This window comes from Scyliorhinus canicula, chromosome 9 (genome assembly GCF_902713615.1).
Source record: "Scyliorhinus canicula chromosome 9, sScyCan1.1, whole genome shotgun sequence".
NCBI classification, from domain to species: domain Eukaryota; kingdom Metazoa; phylum Chordata; class Chondrichthyes; order Carcharhiniformes; family Scyliorhinidae; genus Scyliorhinus; species Scyliorhinus canicula.
In genome coordinates this window covers 185,115,765-185,138,142 of record NC_052154.1, presented here as the reverse complement: position 1 = coordinate 185,138,142, position 22,378 = coordinate 185,115,765, and the positions used below count along the sequence as shown (strand labels likewise).

Sequence of the window (22,378 nt, the reverse complement as noted above, 5' to 3'; positions counted from 1 at the left end):
AAGATATGTGAAGAGATCAGATCAGTCCATAAGAGAGTCATTCAGGAGTCTGGTCACATAGGATGTCATTCATGACTTTTACTGTTTTGGCGCTTCATCAAGGGTGGAAACCTGATTGGAGGGATTCAAATGTAGAGTTTTAATAAAGATGGGAAAAGATTTGTGAAGTTACAACAAATTCATGGACTTTGGAATGGGAAGACCAGGATGGGGCGGGGGTGCAGGTAGTTTGCCAGGATGGTGAGGTCAAGTGTTGGTGAGCAAGGTAATGGACGGTTTACAGGAGAGAGGGGCAGCACCTGAAGTGGACGAGCCTTTCAGAATGTCTGCTAGCATGAGGACCAGACGAGGAATTTGGATGGTCAGCAGTTTAGTGGGAATAGGGTCGAGGAAGCAGACAGAACATGAGTCAGCAAAGTTTTATTGGGAAATTGGAGAAAGTGCAGCAGAGAACTTGAGGAAATTGGGGATGTGGAGCTTACAGATAAATGAATGGCCTCTATCTTATTAGTTGAGAAATCCATGAACTTCTCATACGTATTGTTGGAGGTGAGGATAGACGCATCAAGGGAGAGGAGAATCTTTCCAAAAAAATGAGTATAGCGTAGGCCAATTCCCAAAAGTCTTGACCAATAGGGCAACAAAATCAAATGTTTAATGTAATTTTAGGTAAAACAGAAAGCTTGTCGAAATTTGGAAAACTGAGAAGCAAAGTTGACGATGCAGAGATATTTTCCAAAATAGATAGAGGAACTAGAAAATAAAAAATTGAGATTATACAATGCCCTCTGCAACAGAAGGTGCAACTAGAGTGTCAAGCATCGATTATAACTAGGACAAAGGATTTTATATTGGGGAAAATGGTGAATAAAAACTGGTGAAAATGTTGCAAGAAAGATTGAAGCTTGGTGGAAGGAAGTGTATAATATTTTTTATTATTTAGATATCATGTGTTTTGTGTCTGGATGCAGGCTATCCACCAGTAATATTTTTTAAATGACAGGAAATCCACCTGCCTTCTTGCCATATCCTTTTAATGCCTACTATCTTGGTTCAAAAGTCAATGGATGTATTTCTAGTTTACAAAAACACCACCGTAACTTTTTTCATACTCCTAACTTTTCACCTAACTTTTCACTTTAAACTTCTGAAAAGTGTTTTGAATGAACAAATGGTGATGACCATTGAGACATGGAGTAGTTTGTATGATTGAACTCTGCACAAAATTGATAACTACATTTTATTTATTTGTAAACGAATCAATTTTAATGAAACTGCTGTCATCAAATGAACATGTAATAACTATGTTTTTTTTGTAGTCTTTGCATATGGTGCAACAGGATCTGGAAAAACACACACCATGCTCGGATCACCTGGACAGCCTGGGGTGATGTATCGAACTATGAAGGAATTATACAATCGAATAGAACAGTTAAAAGATGAGAAATGTTGTGACGTTGCAGTCTCCTATTTGGAGGTGAGATTTAAAATGTTAAAATTTTATCAGCTGATACTGAATCCCACGTAAATTGAATAATGCTTATTTTAACACAGATTGCAAGTCTATGAGTAAAGTTGTTACTGGTTTTAACTTTGTTGTAATACGGTTTTGCTCCTTCGGCTGGATGCAGAGCGAGGCCAACAGGGTTCAATTTCCGTATCACCTGAGATTATCCATGAAGGCCTTCTCAACTTTGCCCTTCACCTGAGGTGTGGTGATCCCTCGGTTAAATCACCACCAGTCATCTCTCTCCCTCAAAGATTGGAAAGCAGCCTATGGTCATCGGGGACCATGGCGACTTTACTAATAGAACAAAGAAAATTACAGCACAGGAACAGGCCCTTCGGCCCTCCCAGCCTGCGCCGATCCAGATCCTTTATCTAAACCTGTTGCCTATTTTCCAAGGTCTACTTCTCTCTGTTCCCCACCTGTTCATATATCTGTCTAGATGCATCTTAAATTATGCTCTCGTACCCGCCTCTACCACCTCTGCTGGCAAAGCATTCCAGGCACCCACCACCCTCTGCGTAAAAAACTTTCCACACTCATCTCCCTTAAACTTTTCCCCTCTCACCTTTGAAATCGTGACCCCTTGTAATTGACACCACCACTCTTGGAAAAAGCTTGTTGCTATCCACCCTGTCCATACCTCTCATAATTTTGTAGACCTCAATCAGGTCTCCCCTCAACCTCCGTCTTTCCAATGAAAACAATCCTAATCTACTCAACCTTTCTTCATAGCTAGCACCCTCCATACCAGGCAACATCCTGGTGAACCTCCTCTGCATCCTCTCTAAAGCATCCACATCCTTCTGGTAGTGTGGCGACCAGAACTGCACGCAGTATTCCAAATGTGGCCTAACCAAAGTCCAATACAACTGTAACATGACCTGCCGACTCTTGTACTCAATACCACATCCAATGAAGGCAAGCGTGTTGTATGCCTTCTTGACCACTCTATCGACCTGCGTTGCCACCTTCGTGGTACAATGTTCCTGAACTCCCAGATCTTTCTGTACATTAATTTTCCCCAGGACTCTTCCATTGACCATATAGTCTGCTCTTGAGTTAGATCTTCCAAAATGCATCACCTCACATTTGCCTGGATACTCTCTTCCTACCATCTTGTGGGAAGTGGTGGAACAAAAAAAGTCTGCAACCAAAATTGAAGTTAATGGGCGATGCAAGTATGAAATTGAATTACTAGGAAAGATGACCCTTGTGTTGCATTTGCTAAGTATAGGATATATTCTGTGAGGATATTCCCTTTGATTTCACTGAGCATGGCCACTTTTCACTTTAACAGTTTGTGATGTTTTTCTAATAGATGAAAAAAAGGTGTCTGCAATTCAGAAAACCGTATTGTTGGATGCATTTTTAATAAAAAAACAAATAGATAAAAGTAATAGATCTCCCATCAAATTACTCATGGTGCTTAGAGAAGACACCGTTTTAAAAGAAAGAATCTTGTACAATATAATGAGCAAAATGGCATTTTCATTGTTATTGTGGAGCTGTGCAGTTTGAAGGAGTGCAAAATTGGACAAGTGCCACTGGTCCTGAAAACCAGAAAACGGTGTTGCTCTGATTTGTGACACTACCCATGCCAGAAAGGGCACTAACGTGTGTGGGGATACCTGCAGGAATGATGATGATTTCAGGGCATTTTATGCATGTCCTGTCAACTTGTTGATCACTCCCAGCTGAATAGGTCTTCAGCAATACAAAGACCTTTCTTTAAAGGAGCAGTGCTAACTAGCAGCTGAGGTTCTTTTGACTTACTTCTCCTTCGACTGAGTTAGGCCTGTCTGGCAGTTGGATGGAGAACTAGCCTCTTTTTTTTCAATTATACTGTTCAATCGCTTTCATATTCCCCTCTGGATTCTACTGTCCACCTCACTCGAATCCTTTGGCTTTAGAAGTTTATAGCCCCACTAATCTCTAGTAAACAAAGTTGGCCATTTGTACCTTCAGTGTCTCTGGACTCCTGCTAATCTTGTTACTGGGAAAACCGTACCTCATTATTCCACTAGGTGCCTGCTGGTGGTGTTTCTTTTCTGTTATTTTATTTTCATCTCATGTTCACTGTTAATCTTGTTAACTTACCACATTCCTGACATTTGAGATTTTTGGTCAGGGAATCATGTGATATGAAAGTGGAACTGAGGCCATGGGTCAGCCGTGCCTTAGTGAATAGTGAAGCTGGCTTGAGGAGCCATAGTCTTGGTGTTATTCCTTTTCTTATTCCAGAAGAGAGTATATTGTCTCGTGAGTACATTGTTCGCCACCCGTTCATATATCTGTCTAGATGCATCTTAAATGATGCTCTCGTACCTGCCTCTACCACCTCTGCTGGCAAAGCATTCCAGGCACCCACCACCCTCTGCGTAAAAAAACTTTCCACGCACCTCTCCCTTAAACTTTTCCCCTCTCACCTTGAAATCGTGACCCCTTGTAATTGACCCCTTGTAAGGGACAAGCAAGGTAAGATGACACATGGCTTTGTTAGGATGGAGGGATTTCCAATGTTGTATTGCACTATCGTTCAAACTTCAAGACACCAAAATATATGGGAATGGTCCAGGAACCACATGGACTACCATTCTGTAAACACTCAGTTGGTGTGGGTCTAGTCCCAATAAGCCGGTAATGAGTGCCTGCTATCTTGGCAGCATCTGTCATGTATTTGTCCTGTACAAGTTAGCTGCACCTGCTATCATTGGGTCTCCAGATGGTAGAAACTGAGGGACAACGACTGTTCTCTGTACGTGAGGCTGCTGACGTGAGGACAGTGCACATATATGGAGCAGAAAAATTGGCCTGGGTCTTCTCAAACTTACTTTCAATAAAACTACTTTCCTTGAGCCCTGTGGACCCACTGTTATATTCATCTGAGCATTTCCCTCTTGGCTATCATCCATTAAAGGGCACCCACAAAAATCTAATTAATGTCTTTATATCTTTATCCAACATTACATGCAGATGCATGGAGAGAAATTACCTTTATGCATCAGCTTAGTGTGTCTTGCAATTGCCCTTGCTTGTCCTCGTGATACTCGCTTGACTGCTGATCCATCCACACATAGTCTTACAGGGCATCTTTGAACAGCTCTGGATCTTGAGGGCCTACCTCCAGCCTGCACTATCTCAGCAGAGGTGTCAGCAGTTTGGGCTAGCTGGCTGAGAGGCAACATCAAGGGCACCAGGGAAGTGGTAGAAGTGGGCGCATGAATGCTGACATCCGGAGAGGAGAAAGTAGGTGTATGAACCACAGTGCCACTTCCACCAATCCTAGTAATCCGTTGGAGAAAATATTATCGGGATGTTGCGAGAATTGTGGATCATAACATCCACCTGAGCTTCCACTGCTTAACTTAAATGTTGGATGGCTTCTGCCTCTGCTGCAGTGCAAGCTGAAACTGTGACCAATTGGATGCTCCATCATGGTTGGGTTTACCATCGTAATAGAAATAGAAAGGATGGGCTCCAAGTTCTGTATGATGTTCTGTGTCACTTTGCAACCCCTGCCAATGCACCAAGCCTCTGTGCATCGTCGTCAACATTCTCTTGTATGTCACTCTGCTGAAATCCCTGTAGTGGAATCCATCAGTAAACCTGGCCCTCTGGGGTGCTAGCAGATTAACTATGCCATCCGTCTTTCTTGACTGCAGTCCGCTCATGTCAAGTGTCAAGCCACATTTGGGCCCAAGTTCTATCCAAAACTAGGCCTCTCGCCTTGTATCTCCATGATTAACACCTCTAGTGCTGCATTTCTAAAACTGGGAACTCTCTTTCTGCCATTCCCCCGTGTAGCATTGCACCAAAGCATTCAGCAGCAGTCTCCTGTAATTCAGTGCAGCTTTGATTTAAGAGAAACAGATTGCCTTTAAGAGCCGTCGGCTGGCTGGAACGCCTGCTAGCCTTGAACGTTACAATCCCCCTCGCAGGCAGTATGATTGTGTGCTCGTTGACTTAACGTGAAATGTCATGGACAGGTTGCGCATTATAACCTCTACCTAAAAACAGGAGCAGGTGAATTTTTTAGCCCACAATGTTTGATAGTTCAGCAAGCAGCTCGTTTTAATTACTTGGTGAGGCAACTGCAAGGTTGAGTCAATCAGACTTTAATTGCTCTTCAACGTATAATTCCGGACGGGATGAATTGGCTGGCTTTAGTTTTTAAGTGTGATTGGCAAGTCTTATTTTACCATCATGGGATGACGTTCTTGCTTTGAGGTTATGGTTGAAGCTGAAATTAACCAAAAAGCTACAAGAAATTGGCCAAAATAAAGCTCCTCTACATCAGTGTGATGTAATCGGATAGTCAAATATCGTTTAAAATTAAATGAAGATATATCCAGTGCAATGTTTTTAATGTTACCTTTGAGCATGCCGATTATTTGTCGGGTATTTGAAGCACACTGGGCTCTAGTTGGTTAGTTTCACACCCTCCTGTGTGAGGCATCTAGATCAGTTCTGTTTATGTGCGTACAGTGAAGTGTCCCTTGAAGCTTCATCAATGGCTGAGTAAATATACCTAGTGAGCAACAACCTATAGCCAAAAGTGCTAAGTTCAGTGGAAGCTCTCTGTTGGAGTGCAGTTTATTTATCAAATGGATAGTAACCTAATCTCCGGTAACTCTAATCAAAATCTACCACCACGCCAACCTCAGTCATTGAGCTCCAATACACTGATGATACTCGGTTAGTAAGTGCTGTGTCAGAAACGGAGCTCTGGAGAACCATCAACATATTTACTGAGGCATATGAGAATAGAGGATTTGCACTGAACATTGAGAAGGCCAAGTCCTCTCTCAAACGGGCATCACAAGCATTGATCATGTGCCATCAGTTTCATTGGGTTGGTTGCATAGTTGGATGTTAGATAGCAGGCTGCCCTCTCCACGTTCAAGTCAGAGCCGTCATTCCAAAGCAGAGGGAACACTTTGAGGAAATGCAGAAAATCGGCACAGTAAAATACAACATTGAAATTTACTCCTGGGAGACTATTGCCCTGGATCAAGCCAGATAGTGACAGAATCTGTGGGAAGGATCCCAGCATCATGAGACCGAATACTGACCAAAATTAAGGGGGAAAGACTGATGGTGAAAAGAACACACTGTAACCAAAGTTTAAAATCGGCTATCTTCAGACTCATGAAAGACAATCATTCTCCCTTGAGAGGTATTGTCAATAATAATTTGCTACCGAGGTAGAAGTCTAAGTCATTCTGACCACTGACCATTTCCACTCTTGATCATTCTGCCTTAACTTTTACAGATGTAGGCATGTAAACTTCGACTGAAGACAGGATTGAGCTCACCACTTAACAATGGAAGGAGGAAGGGTGGTTGAGGAAATTGGCATGGGAATGCTGGCAATACATCAATTAGATCAATCTTCTTTACATAAGAGTATTGAAATGTGAAATAGAGCTTAAACCTTCATAGTCTAATCAATTTGTTTTTTTTTAGGTGTACAATGAGGAGGTCCGAGACCTGTTGACCAACTCCAGATCCCTGGCAGTGCGAGAGGATGCTCAAAGTGGAGTCATTGTCCAGGGGTTAACGCTACACAAGGTACTACTTTTAAAAATAATTATCATTCAGTCAAATCATATTAAACACTCCAAATCTGGTCTAGAAGATTTCCTTTATCAAATGGAGTATTGAGTGCGATAAAACAGTCTTTAAAGAAAGCGGCCAGTCGGCCTGTTGTCTGTGTTGCCTCTCTGCAAGACCAACATAGCTAGACCTACTCCCCAGCTCTGCAAATTGTTCCTCATCAATTACTTAACCAATTCCCTTTTGAAAGCCATGATTGAATCTGCTTCCGACATCCTCTCAGACAATGCATTTCCGATGTTAACCACTCGCTTCATAAAAAGCTTTCTTAATCTCACATTTACTATTTTTCTATTCACCTTAAATCTGGTCCTCTAGCTTTCCACCAATGCGATCCATTTCACTATCTACTCTGGCTCGATGCCTTGTGATTTTGAACACCAATCAAATCTCTTCTGAACCTTTTCTCTCATTTTCTTGCGGGAAAAAAACTGAAGTATTCAAATATAGGACTTGACGAGAATGCTCCAATAATTAGTCAGATTCCATGCCTGTAATCACAACATCGAACTGAGGATAAGAAATAGGCCATTTAGCCTTTTGAGGCTGCTTCACCATTCACTGAGATCACAGCCAATCTGGTTGTGGTCAATTTGTCTTCTCTCCCCCCTCCCCCCATTACCCTTAACTCCCTTGTATATCAAAAGCTTTATCCAATTCAGCCATGAATACATTTTAATGACTCCATCTCCATTGTTTTCTTGGGAAGAGAACTCTAAAGACCATTTGAGATATACATTTTTAGCCCCAGTGTGGTCCCAACAAGGCTTTGGATTGCTGCAGCAAGACATCCCTACTTTTGTATTCCATTCCCCTTGCAATAAACATCATCTTTCCATTTGCCTACACTTGCTGTACTTGCATACTACCGCTTGTCAGTCATACACCAGGACTTTCATATCCCTCTACCACTAGATTCTGCAATTTCCTCCTATTTAAATAGTGCATTACTTTTCCATTCTCTATGTCAAGGTTGGTAAATTCACACTTCCCCACATTAGACTCCATCTGTCAAATGTTTGCTGCCTATATCCCTTTATCCCCTCTTGACAGCTTACTTTCCTACTTAGTTTGGTACCATCGGCAAATTTTAGCTACTATACATTCAGTCCCTTCATCAAAGTCATTGTAGATTGTGAATAGTTGAGGCCCCAACAATGATCTTTGCCAACCTGAAGAAGACCTATTCATCCCATCTCTACTTTAACTTGAGAATCAAGATTTAAAAACCCATGAAGCAGCCACTAGCTTTACATGGATGGCTCAAATTATTTTGGGTTTTAGTTGGATTTACCTCTGAATTCCTGTGTCAAAAGCTTGCATTGTATGAATTTTTCTTTTATTTAATACATATGCACGAATAAGCAGCAGAAAGCTGCTGTCAATCCAATATTTATATCTCCAGTTTACAACTGATTCTCTGGATGAGTTTATAAATATAGACTTTGAGTAGCTGAACCAGCCTGATCAGGAAGCTCTCAAATCTGGATGTGTGGTGTAGTGGTGACGCGGTGCAGTTATCCTTCATGTCCTGGCCTAAAGCTAGTAAAATCAATCCAGAGTTTGCTTCTGTTTACCATCCATTGTTTCCTGCTGGAAATGTGCACACCTGCACATCGGATTAGATTTGGTTTGGTTTAACAAGTTGTCCGTTGTCAATTATGGGGCACTTGAGCAAAGTAACGGGATGATGTTGGACATCCCTCAACCGAATGGCTGATACAGGGGGAAGTTTGCAGCCTTGACTTGAGGAAAAAAACAATTATTTTCATTATATGAATATTTGCTGGTTTGTTTGTGGTTGAACATATTTTAATTGGCATGGGATGTTGAAACTACTTAAAAAATCAGCCCAATGTATGGTTGTATCACTTCTTTTACTAATGTTTTAAACTTGAAATTCATTTATGAGTGAAGCACCCCAGTCCAACTCATTTGTTACAATTGAGTGCTGTATTTGGAACAAGACAGTAAAGCATATTGTAAAAATAAGAGAATATTGCTAAAAAGCGAGGTGTTGTCAAAGCTTTTTTCTTGCACTCATCAGGACAAACCCAAGGATGCCAAATTTCAAATGATCACACCAATATACAGAAGAAATGGGCGCTGGTTGTTTGGGGCAGCACAGTAGCATTGTGGATAGCACAATCGCTTCACAGCTGCAGGGTCCCAGGTTCGATTCCGGCTTGGGTCACTGTCTGTGCGGAGTCTGCACGTCCTCCCCGTGTATGCGTGGGTTTCCTCCGGGTGCTCCGGTTTCCTCCCACAGTCCCAAGATGTGCAGGTTAGGTGGATTGGCCATGATCAATTGCCCTTAGTGTCCAAAATTGCCCTTAGTGTTGGGTGAGGTTACTGGGTTATGGGGATAGGGTGGAGGTGTTAACCTTGGGTAGGGTGCTCTTTCCAGGAGCCGGTGCAGACTCGATGGGCCGCATGGCCTCCTTCTGCACTGTAAATTCTATGTAAGTCTACTATTGCCTGGGTGTTAGCATGGAGAAAGCAACAGGGAGCTAGAGAGATTACAGCAGTTGTGGTAGAGGCATCTGGGTGTACAGGTATATGAGTCACCAAAAGTTAGAATGTGGGTACTACAAGTGATTAGGAAGGCGAATAGAATGTTGTTAATTTCGAGCGGAATGGATTATAAAAGTCAGGATGTTTTAATATAGTTGTATAGGGTGTTGGTGGGACCATTTCTGGAGAACTGTGTACAGTTTTGTCTCTACTTAAGAAAAATTTAAATGTGTTGAATGCAGTTCAGAAACAATTTGTTCAACCAAAACTGGGGTGGGGTTATGACAAAAGATTAGACGGGTTTGGCCTATATCCATTGGAGTTTAGAAGAATGAGAGGTGAAGACAAGACCCTGAGAAGGCTTGACAGGATGAATGCTGAAAGGATATCCTTGTGGGAGAGTCTATAATTAGAGGACACAGTTATAAAAATAAGAGGTCTCCCATTTTAAAGTAGAGACAAGGAGACATTTTTTTTGTAAATGTCATGAGTCTGAAACTCTCTTCCCCAGAGGGCAATGGAGGAAGGGTTATTGAATATTTTGAAGCTAAAGTAGATCCTCTACTAACAGTAGTCAAAGGTTAGCGGGGGTAGGTGGAAATGTGCAGTTGAGGCACAATCAGATCAAGATATCGCTGAACTTTAGAGCAGGTTCGAGGGACCGAATGGTCTACTAGTTCGTATAGACTCCCCAAGCTCCTTGTATTCAAAAAAGCCATGAGCCTTGAACATATTCCTTTTATTTGCAGAGAATGTTACTAACATATGAAAATATGTTGCTTCTAGCATGCATAAATGAGACACATTGAGCTTGATTGATTATCTTGGTTGTTAGTGTAGATATTATCAGCTATGATTGGGCACACCATTGTAAAATCACATCCAACAATTGGATGCTTTGTGTTGGGTTTTGCAAACGCCACCTGATTGCGAGTATGTAGACCATACTCGGTCAATATATCAACCTCAGCATTCATTTCTCCTAGAGCAGTGCTTCTCAAAGTGTGGTACCGGTACGCGAGCCATCGTCTGCCGGTACGTGGCGTGTTTCCAGAAAAGAAAGAGACAGTAATCCTGAATTGGCTTGTTTCGCTCACCGGTCCCTGGCACATTGAAAAAAAACTGCCGGTCCGCCACATCAGATAGTTTGAGAAGCACTGTCCGAGAGTATAAATTCTTCTGATTATTTGAAATTTGACACTTGTCCTGATTGTAAGACAAAGGTTTGGCAGACCTCGACCTACTCCAATTCCCTGCTTACCAGCAAATAACAGGCCCAGATCCTTCAAAGAACAAAGAAAAGTACAGCACAGGAACAGGCTCTTTGGCCCTCCATGCCTGTGCTGACCATACTGCCCATCTAAACTGAAATTTTCTGCACTTCTGGGGTCCTTATCCCTCTATTCCCATCCTATTCATGTATTTGTCAAGATGCCCATTAAACGTCACTATCGTCCCTGCTTCCACCTCCACCTCTGGCAGCGAGTTCCAGGCACCCACTACCTTTCATGTCAATGGAAGAGAGAAAACATTATTAGGACTGAAATGTCAACCTCTTCTACAGTGACATTGTAAGAAGTCTTACAACACCAGGTTAAAGTCCAACAGGTTTGTTTCAAACATTAGCTTTCGGAGCACTGATCTTTCCTCAGGTGAATCATTCACCTGAGGAAGGAGAGTGCTCCGAAAGCTAGTGTTTGAAACAAACCTGTTGGACTTTAACCTGGTGTTGTAAGACTTCTTACTGTGCTCACCCCAGTCCAACGCCGGCATCTCTACCTCATAGTGATATTGAGCACAATGTAAGAAAATATGTTGCAGAAATAGTTGACACACACTCTGTTTATGATTTGACTGACTTGTATAAAAATTATTGATAAAAATTGAATGCCTTTCTTGTAACAATATTTTGTAGCCTACATCTTCAAAACAGCTCCTTCAGATGTTGGATTATGGGAATAAAAATAGAACGCAACATCCTACTGATGTTAACTCCAATTCTTCGCGTTCTCATGCTGTCTTTCAGGTAATTCTATGAATATAAGCTCAATTCATTATTGCTTATTTGTAGATGGATTTTTCTGAACTGTGTCGATTTGTTAGTACAAATCATATATTCATAACACAGCACAGAGGGGCCACTTGACACGTCAGGTTTCAAAATAGTGCCCAGATTGTGTGCTCACACTGCTAAGATGCCATCTTACGGAGTTTGCTCACCCCTAACAGCTCCTGGCAGTATGCAGAGCAGAGTCATTGACAACAATCATTGTGCAGCACTGATTTGAAGCCCACTGCTGATATTTAACAGCTTCGACCAATGTCCTAACTTGACCTCGTACAGATGAACATAACGTTGTACTGCACGACAGACTCCTTACCCCCACCCGCCCCTGTCAGTGCTATTTAAAGAGATCAAGGAGTGGCTGCAGGTTGGTTACTGGATCAGTTTGGCTGCTGTATGCTTTGCACATTTTCTTTGGAGGTTTACTATACTGGGCTAAAGTTTAAGCATGGGAAATAGTACAGCTAGTCTTGTTACCTTTGGCCATCCAGACATGGGTGACTCATTAGTGTATCCTCTGGGAATTAAACATGACAGAGAAAGAAGAGTGCCTACGCAGAAGAACGAAGGAGCAATGGGCAATTTAGTAGGAGGTCATACCCACAGAAGGCAATTCTCTTACTTCAGCGATGACCTGTGCACACAATATCTTTGACTCACTAATTATGAGTGAAATCTTGTCAGTTCTGCAGCCACAACTGCAACCTCGAAGCAAGATAAAAAACAGATTTACCTTAGACTGTCAAGGTGACTTTAGGACTTACTTTTTAATGTCCTTGGCTTCTTTCAGGCTGTTGCTGGAGAACTAAGTAGCATCTCAAAGCTTGCAGTACCCTGCTGTGTGAGGGAGGTTACTGAGAATCACTAGAATGAAAACACTTTCAACTCCTACATCTTGCCAGCGGTACGGACCAAGCATGACGTTTTGCACAGATTGCAGGCAGCCTAATGCTTTAGGATGCATGCACATTGCTCTGCATACACCTGAGCTCCACAATCTTTAGCACAAGAAAATAATTCCACTGCCTTAATGTACAGCTGGTGTCTTGCCACTGGCAGGCATCATGCAGGTGAACGCTTGTTAATCTGCCAGCTAATACAATTCATTCATTCTGTTGCAGTCCTCGATTTTACCTTATTAGAACCAGAAAGACAAGTCCAGGGCTGGCTATTGTGTGGTGAGGGTTATCTCCTCATGACTGGTCAGAACCCATGCATAACAAGCCTACAATGAGAGTTATGCTGCCACAAGAAACATAATAGAACACAGACTTTTAGACAGGGCATTAAACTGTGACCTGGTTTGACTATGAGGCTAATAGATACTCAGCGAGACCTTGGTGTCCTCGTGCATCAATTGCTGAAAGTAAGCATGCAGGTACAGCAGGCAGTAAAGAAGGCAAATGGTATGTTGGCCTTCACAGCAAGTAAATTTGAGTATAAGGATATAGATCAGGGGTGGGCAAACTACGGCCCGCGGGCCACATGCGGCCCGCCAAAGGTCTTTATGCGGCCCACCAAGATCAAGTCATTAAAAAAATTTTTTATTTTTTTAAAGTTTAAAAAAAAAAAATTTTTTTTAAATTAAAAAAAACATTTTTTTTAAAAATAAGGCTAATGGGGGGGGGGGGGGGGCTGTTGGGTTACTGGTATAGGGTGGATACGTTGACTTGAGTAGGGTGATCATTGCTCGGCACAACATCGAGGGCCGAAGGGCCTGTTCTGTGCTGTACTGTTCTATGTTCTATATGAGGCGCCCAGAATCATAACCGGGTGATGCGCCATTTTTGAAAAGTAGAGAAAAAGAGGGCTAAATGCAGGATGCCGCCGGGGGAAGCGCTGAGGTATATGCCACACGCTAATTGATTACAACCGGGACTATTAATTAATATACTATGCGGCCCTTAAAAATTGTGAATTTCTGAATGTGGCCCTTGCACGGAAAAGTTTGCCCACCCCTGATATAGATGCTTTACTACAATTGTATAGGGCATTGGTGAGGCCACACCTGGGGTATTGAGTGCAATTTTGGTGTCCTTATCTGAGGATGAATGTTCTTGCTTTAAAGGGGGTCTTGCTTTAAAGGGGGTGCAGTAAAGATTTACCAGGCTTATTCTGGGATGGCGGAACTGTCATATGAGGGGAGCCTAAATCGGTTACGATTATATTATTTGGAATTTAGAAGAGTGAGGGGGGTGTGCCGTCGAAACTTGCACAATTCGGACAGGACTAGACGGGGTAGATTCAGAAAGAATGTTCCAGATGGTGAGGGAGTCCAGACCTAGGGGTCATAGTTTGAGGATAACCCTTTTAGGACTGAAATTAGAGATATTTCTTCACCCAGAGAGTGGTGAGAATTCACCACCACAAAAAGTAATTGAGGTGAAAACATTGTGTAATTTCAAGAAGGAATTAAATATAGCTCTTGGGGTTAAATGGATCAAGGGATATGGGGGCAAGGCGGGGTCAGGGTACTGAACCTGATGATCCACCATGATCATAATGAATGGCGGAGCAGGCTCGAATGGCCTGCTCCAATTTTTTATGTTAACATCCTGCTTTTAGGAAAATGAATGGGTGTGATTTATATGTGGACTGATCCCCAAACCCATATTTAATTTAATCTCCCCCAATTCATTTATTTGTATCTCCTTGCATTATTCTGACTGCTCTAGATAGAAACATCATCCATGATTGAACTATAATATCCTTTGTGATAATGTGTGATCCCTACCTAGAATGAGTTCTTTACTTTCTCTGCTTGATTATCTATTCCCTTTGCTACTGAGGTGCCTCAAGCATTTTATTCATTTATATAGCACCTTTAATGTTGGTGGTTGAAGAAATAAATTGTTTTTAATATTCTCAGTTCTTGTAACTTGAGGGAGATTGCAAACTGTTCTTTTGTAGGCTTTTGTCTTAAGCCGTGGAAAACATTGAAATTATAAAATCCAATTGCCTTGCATACATAAAATTACTTTGAAATGTATTTCTTCTGTTACAACAGTGTCTACACTTCAAAAGTACTTCATTGACAATAAAGCACTTCGGGAAACCCTAAGGTCATGAAAGGGTTTATGAAATGCAAGTGTTCTTTGTAGGCAAGTTTGGAGATCCTCCTTGCATTCTTTCTCAAAGTATTTCAGGAAAAAGCAAATTCGAAAAAAGAATTCTATATCACATGATGCACATAGAATTTACAGAAGGAGGCTATTCGGCCCTGCAAGTCCGCACTGGCCCTTGGAAAGAGCACCCCACTTAAGCCCACACTTCCAACCTATCCCAGTAAACCCACCCAACCTTTTTGGACACCAAGGGCAATTTAACACGACCAATCCACCTGACCTGCAGATCTTTGGACTGTGGAAGGAAACCAGAGCACCCGGAGGAAACCCACGCAGACACGGGGAGAACGTGCAGACTCCGCACAGACAGTGACCCAAGCCGGGAATTAAACCTGGGACCCTGGAGCTGTGAAGCAACTGTGCTAACCACTGTGCTGCCGCAAACCATGCGACCCTTTCAGCCTGATGCTGTTTTTTTTTAAGAAAGCCATTAATGGCGTGCATTTTAACTAAAATAAATTGTGGTAGCTATTTAGATTGTATTTAATTGAAGAATTTGGTAAAGTTTTTAAGATGCACAGGGGTAACCTGCATGAGTATCTCATTTGCAATTGTACTCTATTTCAAAGTCCAAGCTTTAGTTTCCCCAGCATAAGCTCCACCATTGTCAACTTTATGTAATAGTCTGAAGCGGATTTATGCGCAATAGATGAATGTGTTTATTTTTCAGTTTTAGTATTCTCAAAGCCTTTAGTTTTGCACAGTGGAAATCTTTCGCTTTTAACAAAAATTTATCCAATTATATTTTTTCCAATTAATGGGCAATTTAGCGTGGCCAATCCACCTAATCTGCACATGTTTTTGGGTTGTAGGGATGAGACCCATGCGGACACGTGGAGAATGTGCAAACTCCACACAGACAGTGACCTGGGATCGAACCGAGTCCTCAGTGCTGTATGGCAGAAGTGCTAACCACTGCATCACCATGCCGCCCTCGCAGCAGATCTTTTATACCATTCATTTATTTTACAGGTTTTTTTAAGACAGCAAGAGAGAACTGCGAATATCAATCAAAACATTAAAATTGCAAAAATGTGCCTCGTTGATTTGGCTGGATCTGAACGTATTAGTGCGATGAACATTAAAGCAGCTCGCTTCAGGGAGGGGGCAAATATTAACCAGTCTCTCTTGGCTCTGGGAAATGTCATCAATGCCTTAGCAGATTCCAAGGTAAGAACTTAAAACTTTTGTTGCCGTAGCTCAGCTGGTGTGTACCTCAAATTGGTGATGTTGTGGTGCTGTTTTTTTAAGTGCTTTCCAGAATTTAGGCTGCTGGCATCAGAATAGATCCAACATTTAAACATCGGATTTTTAATATTTCACATTGTGTGCCAATTACATTTTTGATGTATGTTATGGATAGGAGTTAAGGATTTGCTTGCATCAGGTGAAAAAAAATTCTAATAGTCACTCGTGTGGAGTGTTGCATTTTGGATGTAAGAGTTGGGCAGATGAGAGGAGGACAACAGCTTCTGAAATCTGGATGATGATGTTGAAATTTTCCACACCTTTTGGGTACTAACCGCTTCCTTTCAAATCTGCTGTCATCACTCTTCTTCAAAAAAACACTCTTGACCCCTCTATCCTAGCAAACCACTGCTCCCATTTCCAACTTCTCTTTCCTCCTCAAGTATATTTTCCCCCTTCCAAATCCCTGCCCAACTTACCCACAACTATATGGTAGGATTTCCACTTTTGCCACTGCCACGTTTGGATTTGACTCTTATCCCAGTCACAAATGAAATCAGCTATGACAAACTATACTTTTTACATAGAACATTACAATGCAGTACAGGCCCTTTGGCCCTCGATGTTGCGCCGACCTGTGAAACCACTCTAAAGCCCATCTACACTATTCCCTTATCATCCATATGTTTATCCAATAACCATTTAAATGCCCTTAATGTTGGTGAGTCCACTACTGTTGCAGTCAGGGAATTCCATGCCCTTACTACTCTCTGAGTAAAGAACCTACCTCTGACATCTGTCCTATATATGTCTCCCCTCAATTTAAAGCTATGTCCCTTTGTGCTAGACATCACTATCCGAGGTAAAAGGCTCTCACTGTCCACCCTATCTAATCCTCTGATCATCCTGTATGCCTCAATTAAGTCACCTCTTAACCTTCTTCTCTCTAACGAAAACAGCCTCAAGTCCCTCAGCCTTTCCTCATAAGATCTTCCCTCCATACCAGGCAACATCCTGGTAAATCTCCTCTGCACCCTTTCCAATGCTTCCACATCCTTCCTATAATGCGGCGACCAGAACTGCACGCAATACTCCAAATGCGGCCGTACCAGAGTTTTGTACAGCTGCAACATGACCTCATGGCTTCGAAACTCAATCCCTCTACCAATAAAAGCTAACACCGTACGCCTTCTTAACAGCCCTATCAACCTGGGGGCAACTTTTAGGGATCTATGTACATGGACACCGAGATCTCTCTGCTCATCCACCCTACCAAGAATCTTACCATTAACCCAGTACTCTCTTCTTGTTATTCCTTCCAAAATTAATCACATCACACTTTTCTGCATTAAACTCCATTTGCCACCTCTCAGCCCAGCTCTGCAGCTTATCTATATCCCTCTGTAACTTGCAACATCCTTCCACACTGTCCACAACTCCACTGATTTTAGTGTCATCTGCAAATTTACTCACCCATCCTTCTACGTCCTCCTCCAGGTCATTTATAAAAATGTCAAACAGCAGTGACCCCAGAACAGATCCTTGTGGTACACCACTAGTAACTGAACTCCAGGCTGAATATTTCCCATCAACCACCACCCTTTGTCTTCTTCCAGCTAGCCAATTTCTGATCCAAACCGCTGAATCACCCTGAATCCCATGCCTCCGTATTTTCTGCAATAGCCTACCATGGGGAACCTTATCAAACGCTTTACTGAAATTCATATGCACCACATCAATTGCTTTACCCTCTTCCACCTGTTTGGTCACCTTCTCAAAGAACTCAATAAGGTTTGTTAGGCACGACCTACCCGTCACAAAACCGTGTTGACTATCGCTAATCAAATTATTCCTTTCCGGATGGTTATAAATCCTATCTCTTATAAACCTTTCCAAGACTTTTCACACAACAGAAGTAAGGCTCACTGGTCTATAGTTACCGGGGTTGTCTCTACTCCCCTTCTTGAACAAGGGGACAACATTTGCTATCCTCCAGTCTTCTGGCACTATTCCTGTAGACAATGATGACATAAAGATCAAAGCCAAAGGCTCAGCAATCTCTTCCCTAGCTTTCCAGAGAATCCTAGGATAAATCCCATCCGGCCCAGGGGACTTGTCTATTTTCACACTTTCCTCCTTATGAACCTCAAGCCCCTCTAGTCTAGTAGCCTGTATGTCAGTATTCTCCTCGACAACATTGTCTTTTTCCTGTGTGAATACTGACGAAAAATATTCATTTAGCACCTCTCCTATCTCCTCGGACTCCACTCATAACTTCCCACTACTGTCCTTGACTGGCCCTACTCTTACCCTAGTCATTCTTTTATTCCTGACATATCTATAGAAAGCTTTAGTGTTATCCTTGATCCTACCTGCCAAAGACTTCTCATGTCCCCTCCTGGCTCTTCTTAGCTCTCTTTTTAGGTCCTTCCTAGTTAACTTGTAACTCTCGAGCGCCTGAACTGAACCTTCACGTCTCATCTTTACATAAGCCTCCTTCTCGCTCTTGAAAAGTGATTTAACTACTTTAGTAAACCACGGTTCCCTCTCGCTCGACCACTCTCACAACCCCCCCCCCCCGCCTGACGGGTACATACTTACCAAGGACACGCAGTAGCTGTTCCTTGAACAAGCTCCACATTTCAATTGTGCCCATCACCTGCAGTTTCCCTCCCCAACCTATGCATCCTAAGTCTTGCCTCATCGAATCATAATTGCCTTTCCCCCAGATATAACTCTTGCCCTGCGGTATATACCTATCCCTTTCCATCGCTAAAGTAAACATAACCGAATTGTGGTCGCTATCACCAAAGTGCTCACCTACCTCCAAATCTAACACCTGTCCTGGTTCATTACCTAGTACCAAATCCAATGTGGCCTCGGCTCTCGTTGGCCTATCTACACACTGTGTCAGGAAACCCTCCTGCACACATTGGACAAAAACGGACCATCTAAAGTACTCAAACTATAGCGTTTCCAGTCCATATTTGGAAAGTTAAAGTCCCCCATAACAACTACCCTGTTACTTTCGCTTCGATCCAGAATCATCTTTGCAATCCTTTCCTTTACATCTCTGGAACTTTTCGGAGGCTGATAGAAAACTCCCAACAGGGTGACCTCTCCTTTCCTGTTTCTAACCTCAGCCCATACTACCTCAGTAGACGAGTCCTCATCAAACGTCCTTTCTGTCACCGTAATACTGTCCTTGACTAACAATGCCACCCCTCCCCCTCTTTTACCACCTTGCCTGAGCTTACTGAAATATCTAAACCCCGGAACCTGCAACAACCATTCCTGTCCCTGCTCTATGCATGCCTCCGAAATGGCCACAATATCGAAGTCCCAGGCACCAACCCATGCCACAAGTTCACCAACCTTATTCCAGATGCTCCTGGCGTTGAAGTAGACACACTTTAAACCACCTTCCTGCCTGCCAGTACACTCCTGCAACTTTGAAACCTTACTCATGACCTCACTACTCTCAACCTCCTGTATACTGGAGCTACAATTCAGGTTCCCAACCCTCTGCTGAATTAGTTTAAACCCTCCCGAAGAGCATTAGCAAATTTACTCCCCAGGATATTGGTACCCCTCTGGTCCAGGTGTAGACCATCCCGTTTGTAGAGGTCCCATCTACCCCAGAATGAGCCCCAATTATCTAGGTATCCAGAAACCCTCCCTCCTGCACCATCCCTGTAGCCACATGTTCAACTGCTCTCCCTCCCTATTCCTCGTCGCTTTGACATAGTTGACAACACCGTCCTCTTCCAAAGCCACTCTCCTGTCATCCAACTGAATAGAGCTGTATGCTTCAATTCCAGCACTGCCAACTAGTACGGATTTTCCATATTTAATCCGGAAAATCTGCTTTAATATGGCAATACGATTTCTCGCGTTGAAATACGCAATCCACTGCAGCCCTCGGTCAAACTCCAACCTGACACTGCACTGAAGCAGAGTAATTTAAGCAAGATGAGTATTTTTGGGAAGGGAAGAAAAAAAATATTTGAGGGAGCTCCCTGTAAAGAGCTGGCTGGTTTTGTGGGGGCGGGGGGGGGTGGAGAGAGGTGGGAAGAGGAGCTGATTGGCAAGCCGCAGTGAATGCATTCCTCCCGAAATGCTTCAGTTGGTTTCTTGAAGACGGGGCTCCACGCAGAGACCCCGTCCCCTCTCCGTCCCACACACTATATAGTGTGTGCGTGTCGTGTGATCCTTCATGCGGTCTCGCATGGAGGTGAAGATACCGATTTTTACTGCCAAAATTCTGATTTTGGTATCTGAAGTACAGATTTCTGTTGGGGAAAGGTTAGCAGCTCTGCAATTCCATTCTAATCTAGTCAATCACAGTCCACTGAAATGGCTTCTCTTCCTGATTTCTGCTCTCATATGGTTAACTTTGCCCCCACCACCCACCTATCACTACCGCCACTCATTTCTCAAGTAGGGAAGTTGGTGGCGTAGTAGTATTGTCACTGGACTCATAATCTAGAGAACCAGAGCAATGCTCTGGGGTCCTGGTTCGAATCGCACCATGGCTGATGGTGAAATGTGAATTCAATAAAAATCTGGAATTAAAAGTCTAATGATTACCATGCCGATTGTCGTTAAAACCCAGCTGGTTCATTGATGTCCTCCGGGGAAAGGAATCTGCCATCCTTACCTGGCCTGCCTACATGTGACTCCAGAACCACAGAAATGCGGTTGTCTCTTAACTGCCCCCTACTGAAATGTCCTAGCAAACTACTCAGTTCAAGGGAAATTAGGAATTCAACAAATGCTGGGCCCAGACAGCAATCTCCACATCGAATAAAAAAAATCTGCCCCTGAGTGATATCATCAAGGAAAAGATGTCAAGTTCTACACGTATACAATCAACACCTGGCTCTACCTCACCACCAGTGATTTGTTGCACTGCTTGTCCCATATCCAGTAGTGGATGAGCAAATATTTCTTCCAATCATCTAGTATCACAAGCTATGTTCCCTAGCAACCAACTCCATCCCAGCCTAACAGTTCGGAACTGATTCAGACTGTTTGCAACCTTAGATTTGTAGCTGGCCTCCATTGGGCTTTTCCAATGGGCTTCCAATTACACAACTGTTCCATCGGCCAAAGATGTACAGGGTGGATTGGCCATGCTCAAAATTGCTCCTTGGTGTCCAACGATGTGCAGGTTAGGTGGAGTTACAGGGATTGAGCGGGCAATTGGGCCTCGGTGGTGTGTTCTTTCAGAGGGTCAGTGCAGACTCAACGGGCTGAATGGCCTCCTGCACTGTAGGGATTCTATGATTCTCCCAGATCCCTGCTTCAACTTCATTTGCAGTGCCCTGCCTCAGCTCACCACCTGAAAACCTCATGCATGCCTTTGTTACCTCCAGACTTAACTAGTCCAATGTTCTTCTGAACAGTCTCCCAACTTGAGCTCATCTTATTCCACACATCACCATCCACCATGCTTGTTGACCTGCATTGGCTCCTGACCCAGTAACTGCTCAATTTTTGTTATATGAAGGTCCAGCATAGATTGTGTTAATGTGGGACTGAGTACGATACTACCCACACAGTACTGTAGGGAGAGCATATGAGACGAACCACGGGTCAATTGAGTGTTGGACACTGTATCAGCAAGCATGGAGCCAGCTCCTAGCTTGTACCTTTTTATTGTGTATTTGTAAACAGTTCTAAGAGTCAATAAAGACTTGCAGTTAACTTGTGCATGATTGCAAAGATTTCTCCAGACCTACTGAACTGTAACCAACATCCTGCAACAATTTTCACGAAATATTGAACGTTATTTTCAAATCCTACCCAACCTTGCCACTCTCTACAATTGTAACCTCTTAGGCAGCCCCTCAGGGACAAGGATGCCTCCCTTCTCTACTGAGTAGTACTGCACTCTGTATGCTTCACACAATGCCTGTGTATGTATTTACATTTTGTATTTATGTATGCGCTATGTTTGTTTTTCATGAATGGAGTGATCTGTCTGGACTGTACGTAGAACAATACTTTTCACTGTATTTCTGTACACGTGACAAAACAAGTCCAAATCTTCCACTCTGACCCAATGAATTATGAGGTGGTTGATAAGTCTACTGTTTAATCTACAGACTCTGCTATGTGTGAGCAGGTGGTGCTTGGTGGGTTGGGTAGATGAGTTGCTCAGAGTTGTGCCCTGTGACTTGGAATTAGTAGCAGTAAGGAACATTTGTGATTTTTAAGATGTCTGGAATCTATTTGTTTTTGAGGATGTTTGAAAAGGGTTCAGAGTTTGTATCTATTGTAAAAGGATCAAATGGATTTAATAATAAATACTGGTTCCTTGACCTGGAAGCTGGACCACATGAAGGAACTTGAGAC

At 42.8% G+C, this 22,378-nt stretch overlaps 1 protein-coding gene across 2 annotated transcripts in view; it reads left to right on the top strand.

Moving 5' to 3' along the window:
• LOC119971954 (kinesin-like protein KIF18A) overlaps nucleotides 1-22,378 on the top strand; it is a 111,924-nt gene that overhangs the window by 5,526 nt on the left and 84,020 nt on the right. For both annotated transcript variants that reach the window (XM_038808318.1, XM_038808319.1), the window contains exons 3-6: nucleotides 1,320-1,477; nucleotides 6,977-7,081; nucleotides 11,556-11,666; nucleotides 15,803-16,000. In XM_038808318.1, the coding sequence (XP_038664246.1) occupies nucleotides 1,320-1,477; nucleotides 6,977-7,081; nucleotides 11,556-11,666; nucleotides 15,803-16,000 (572 nt within the window). The remainder of the gene's footprint in view (nucleotides 1-1,319; nucleotides 1,478-6,976; nucleotides 7,082-11,555; nucleotides 11,667-15,802; nucleotides 16,001-22,378) is intronic.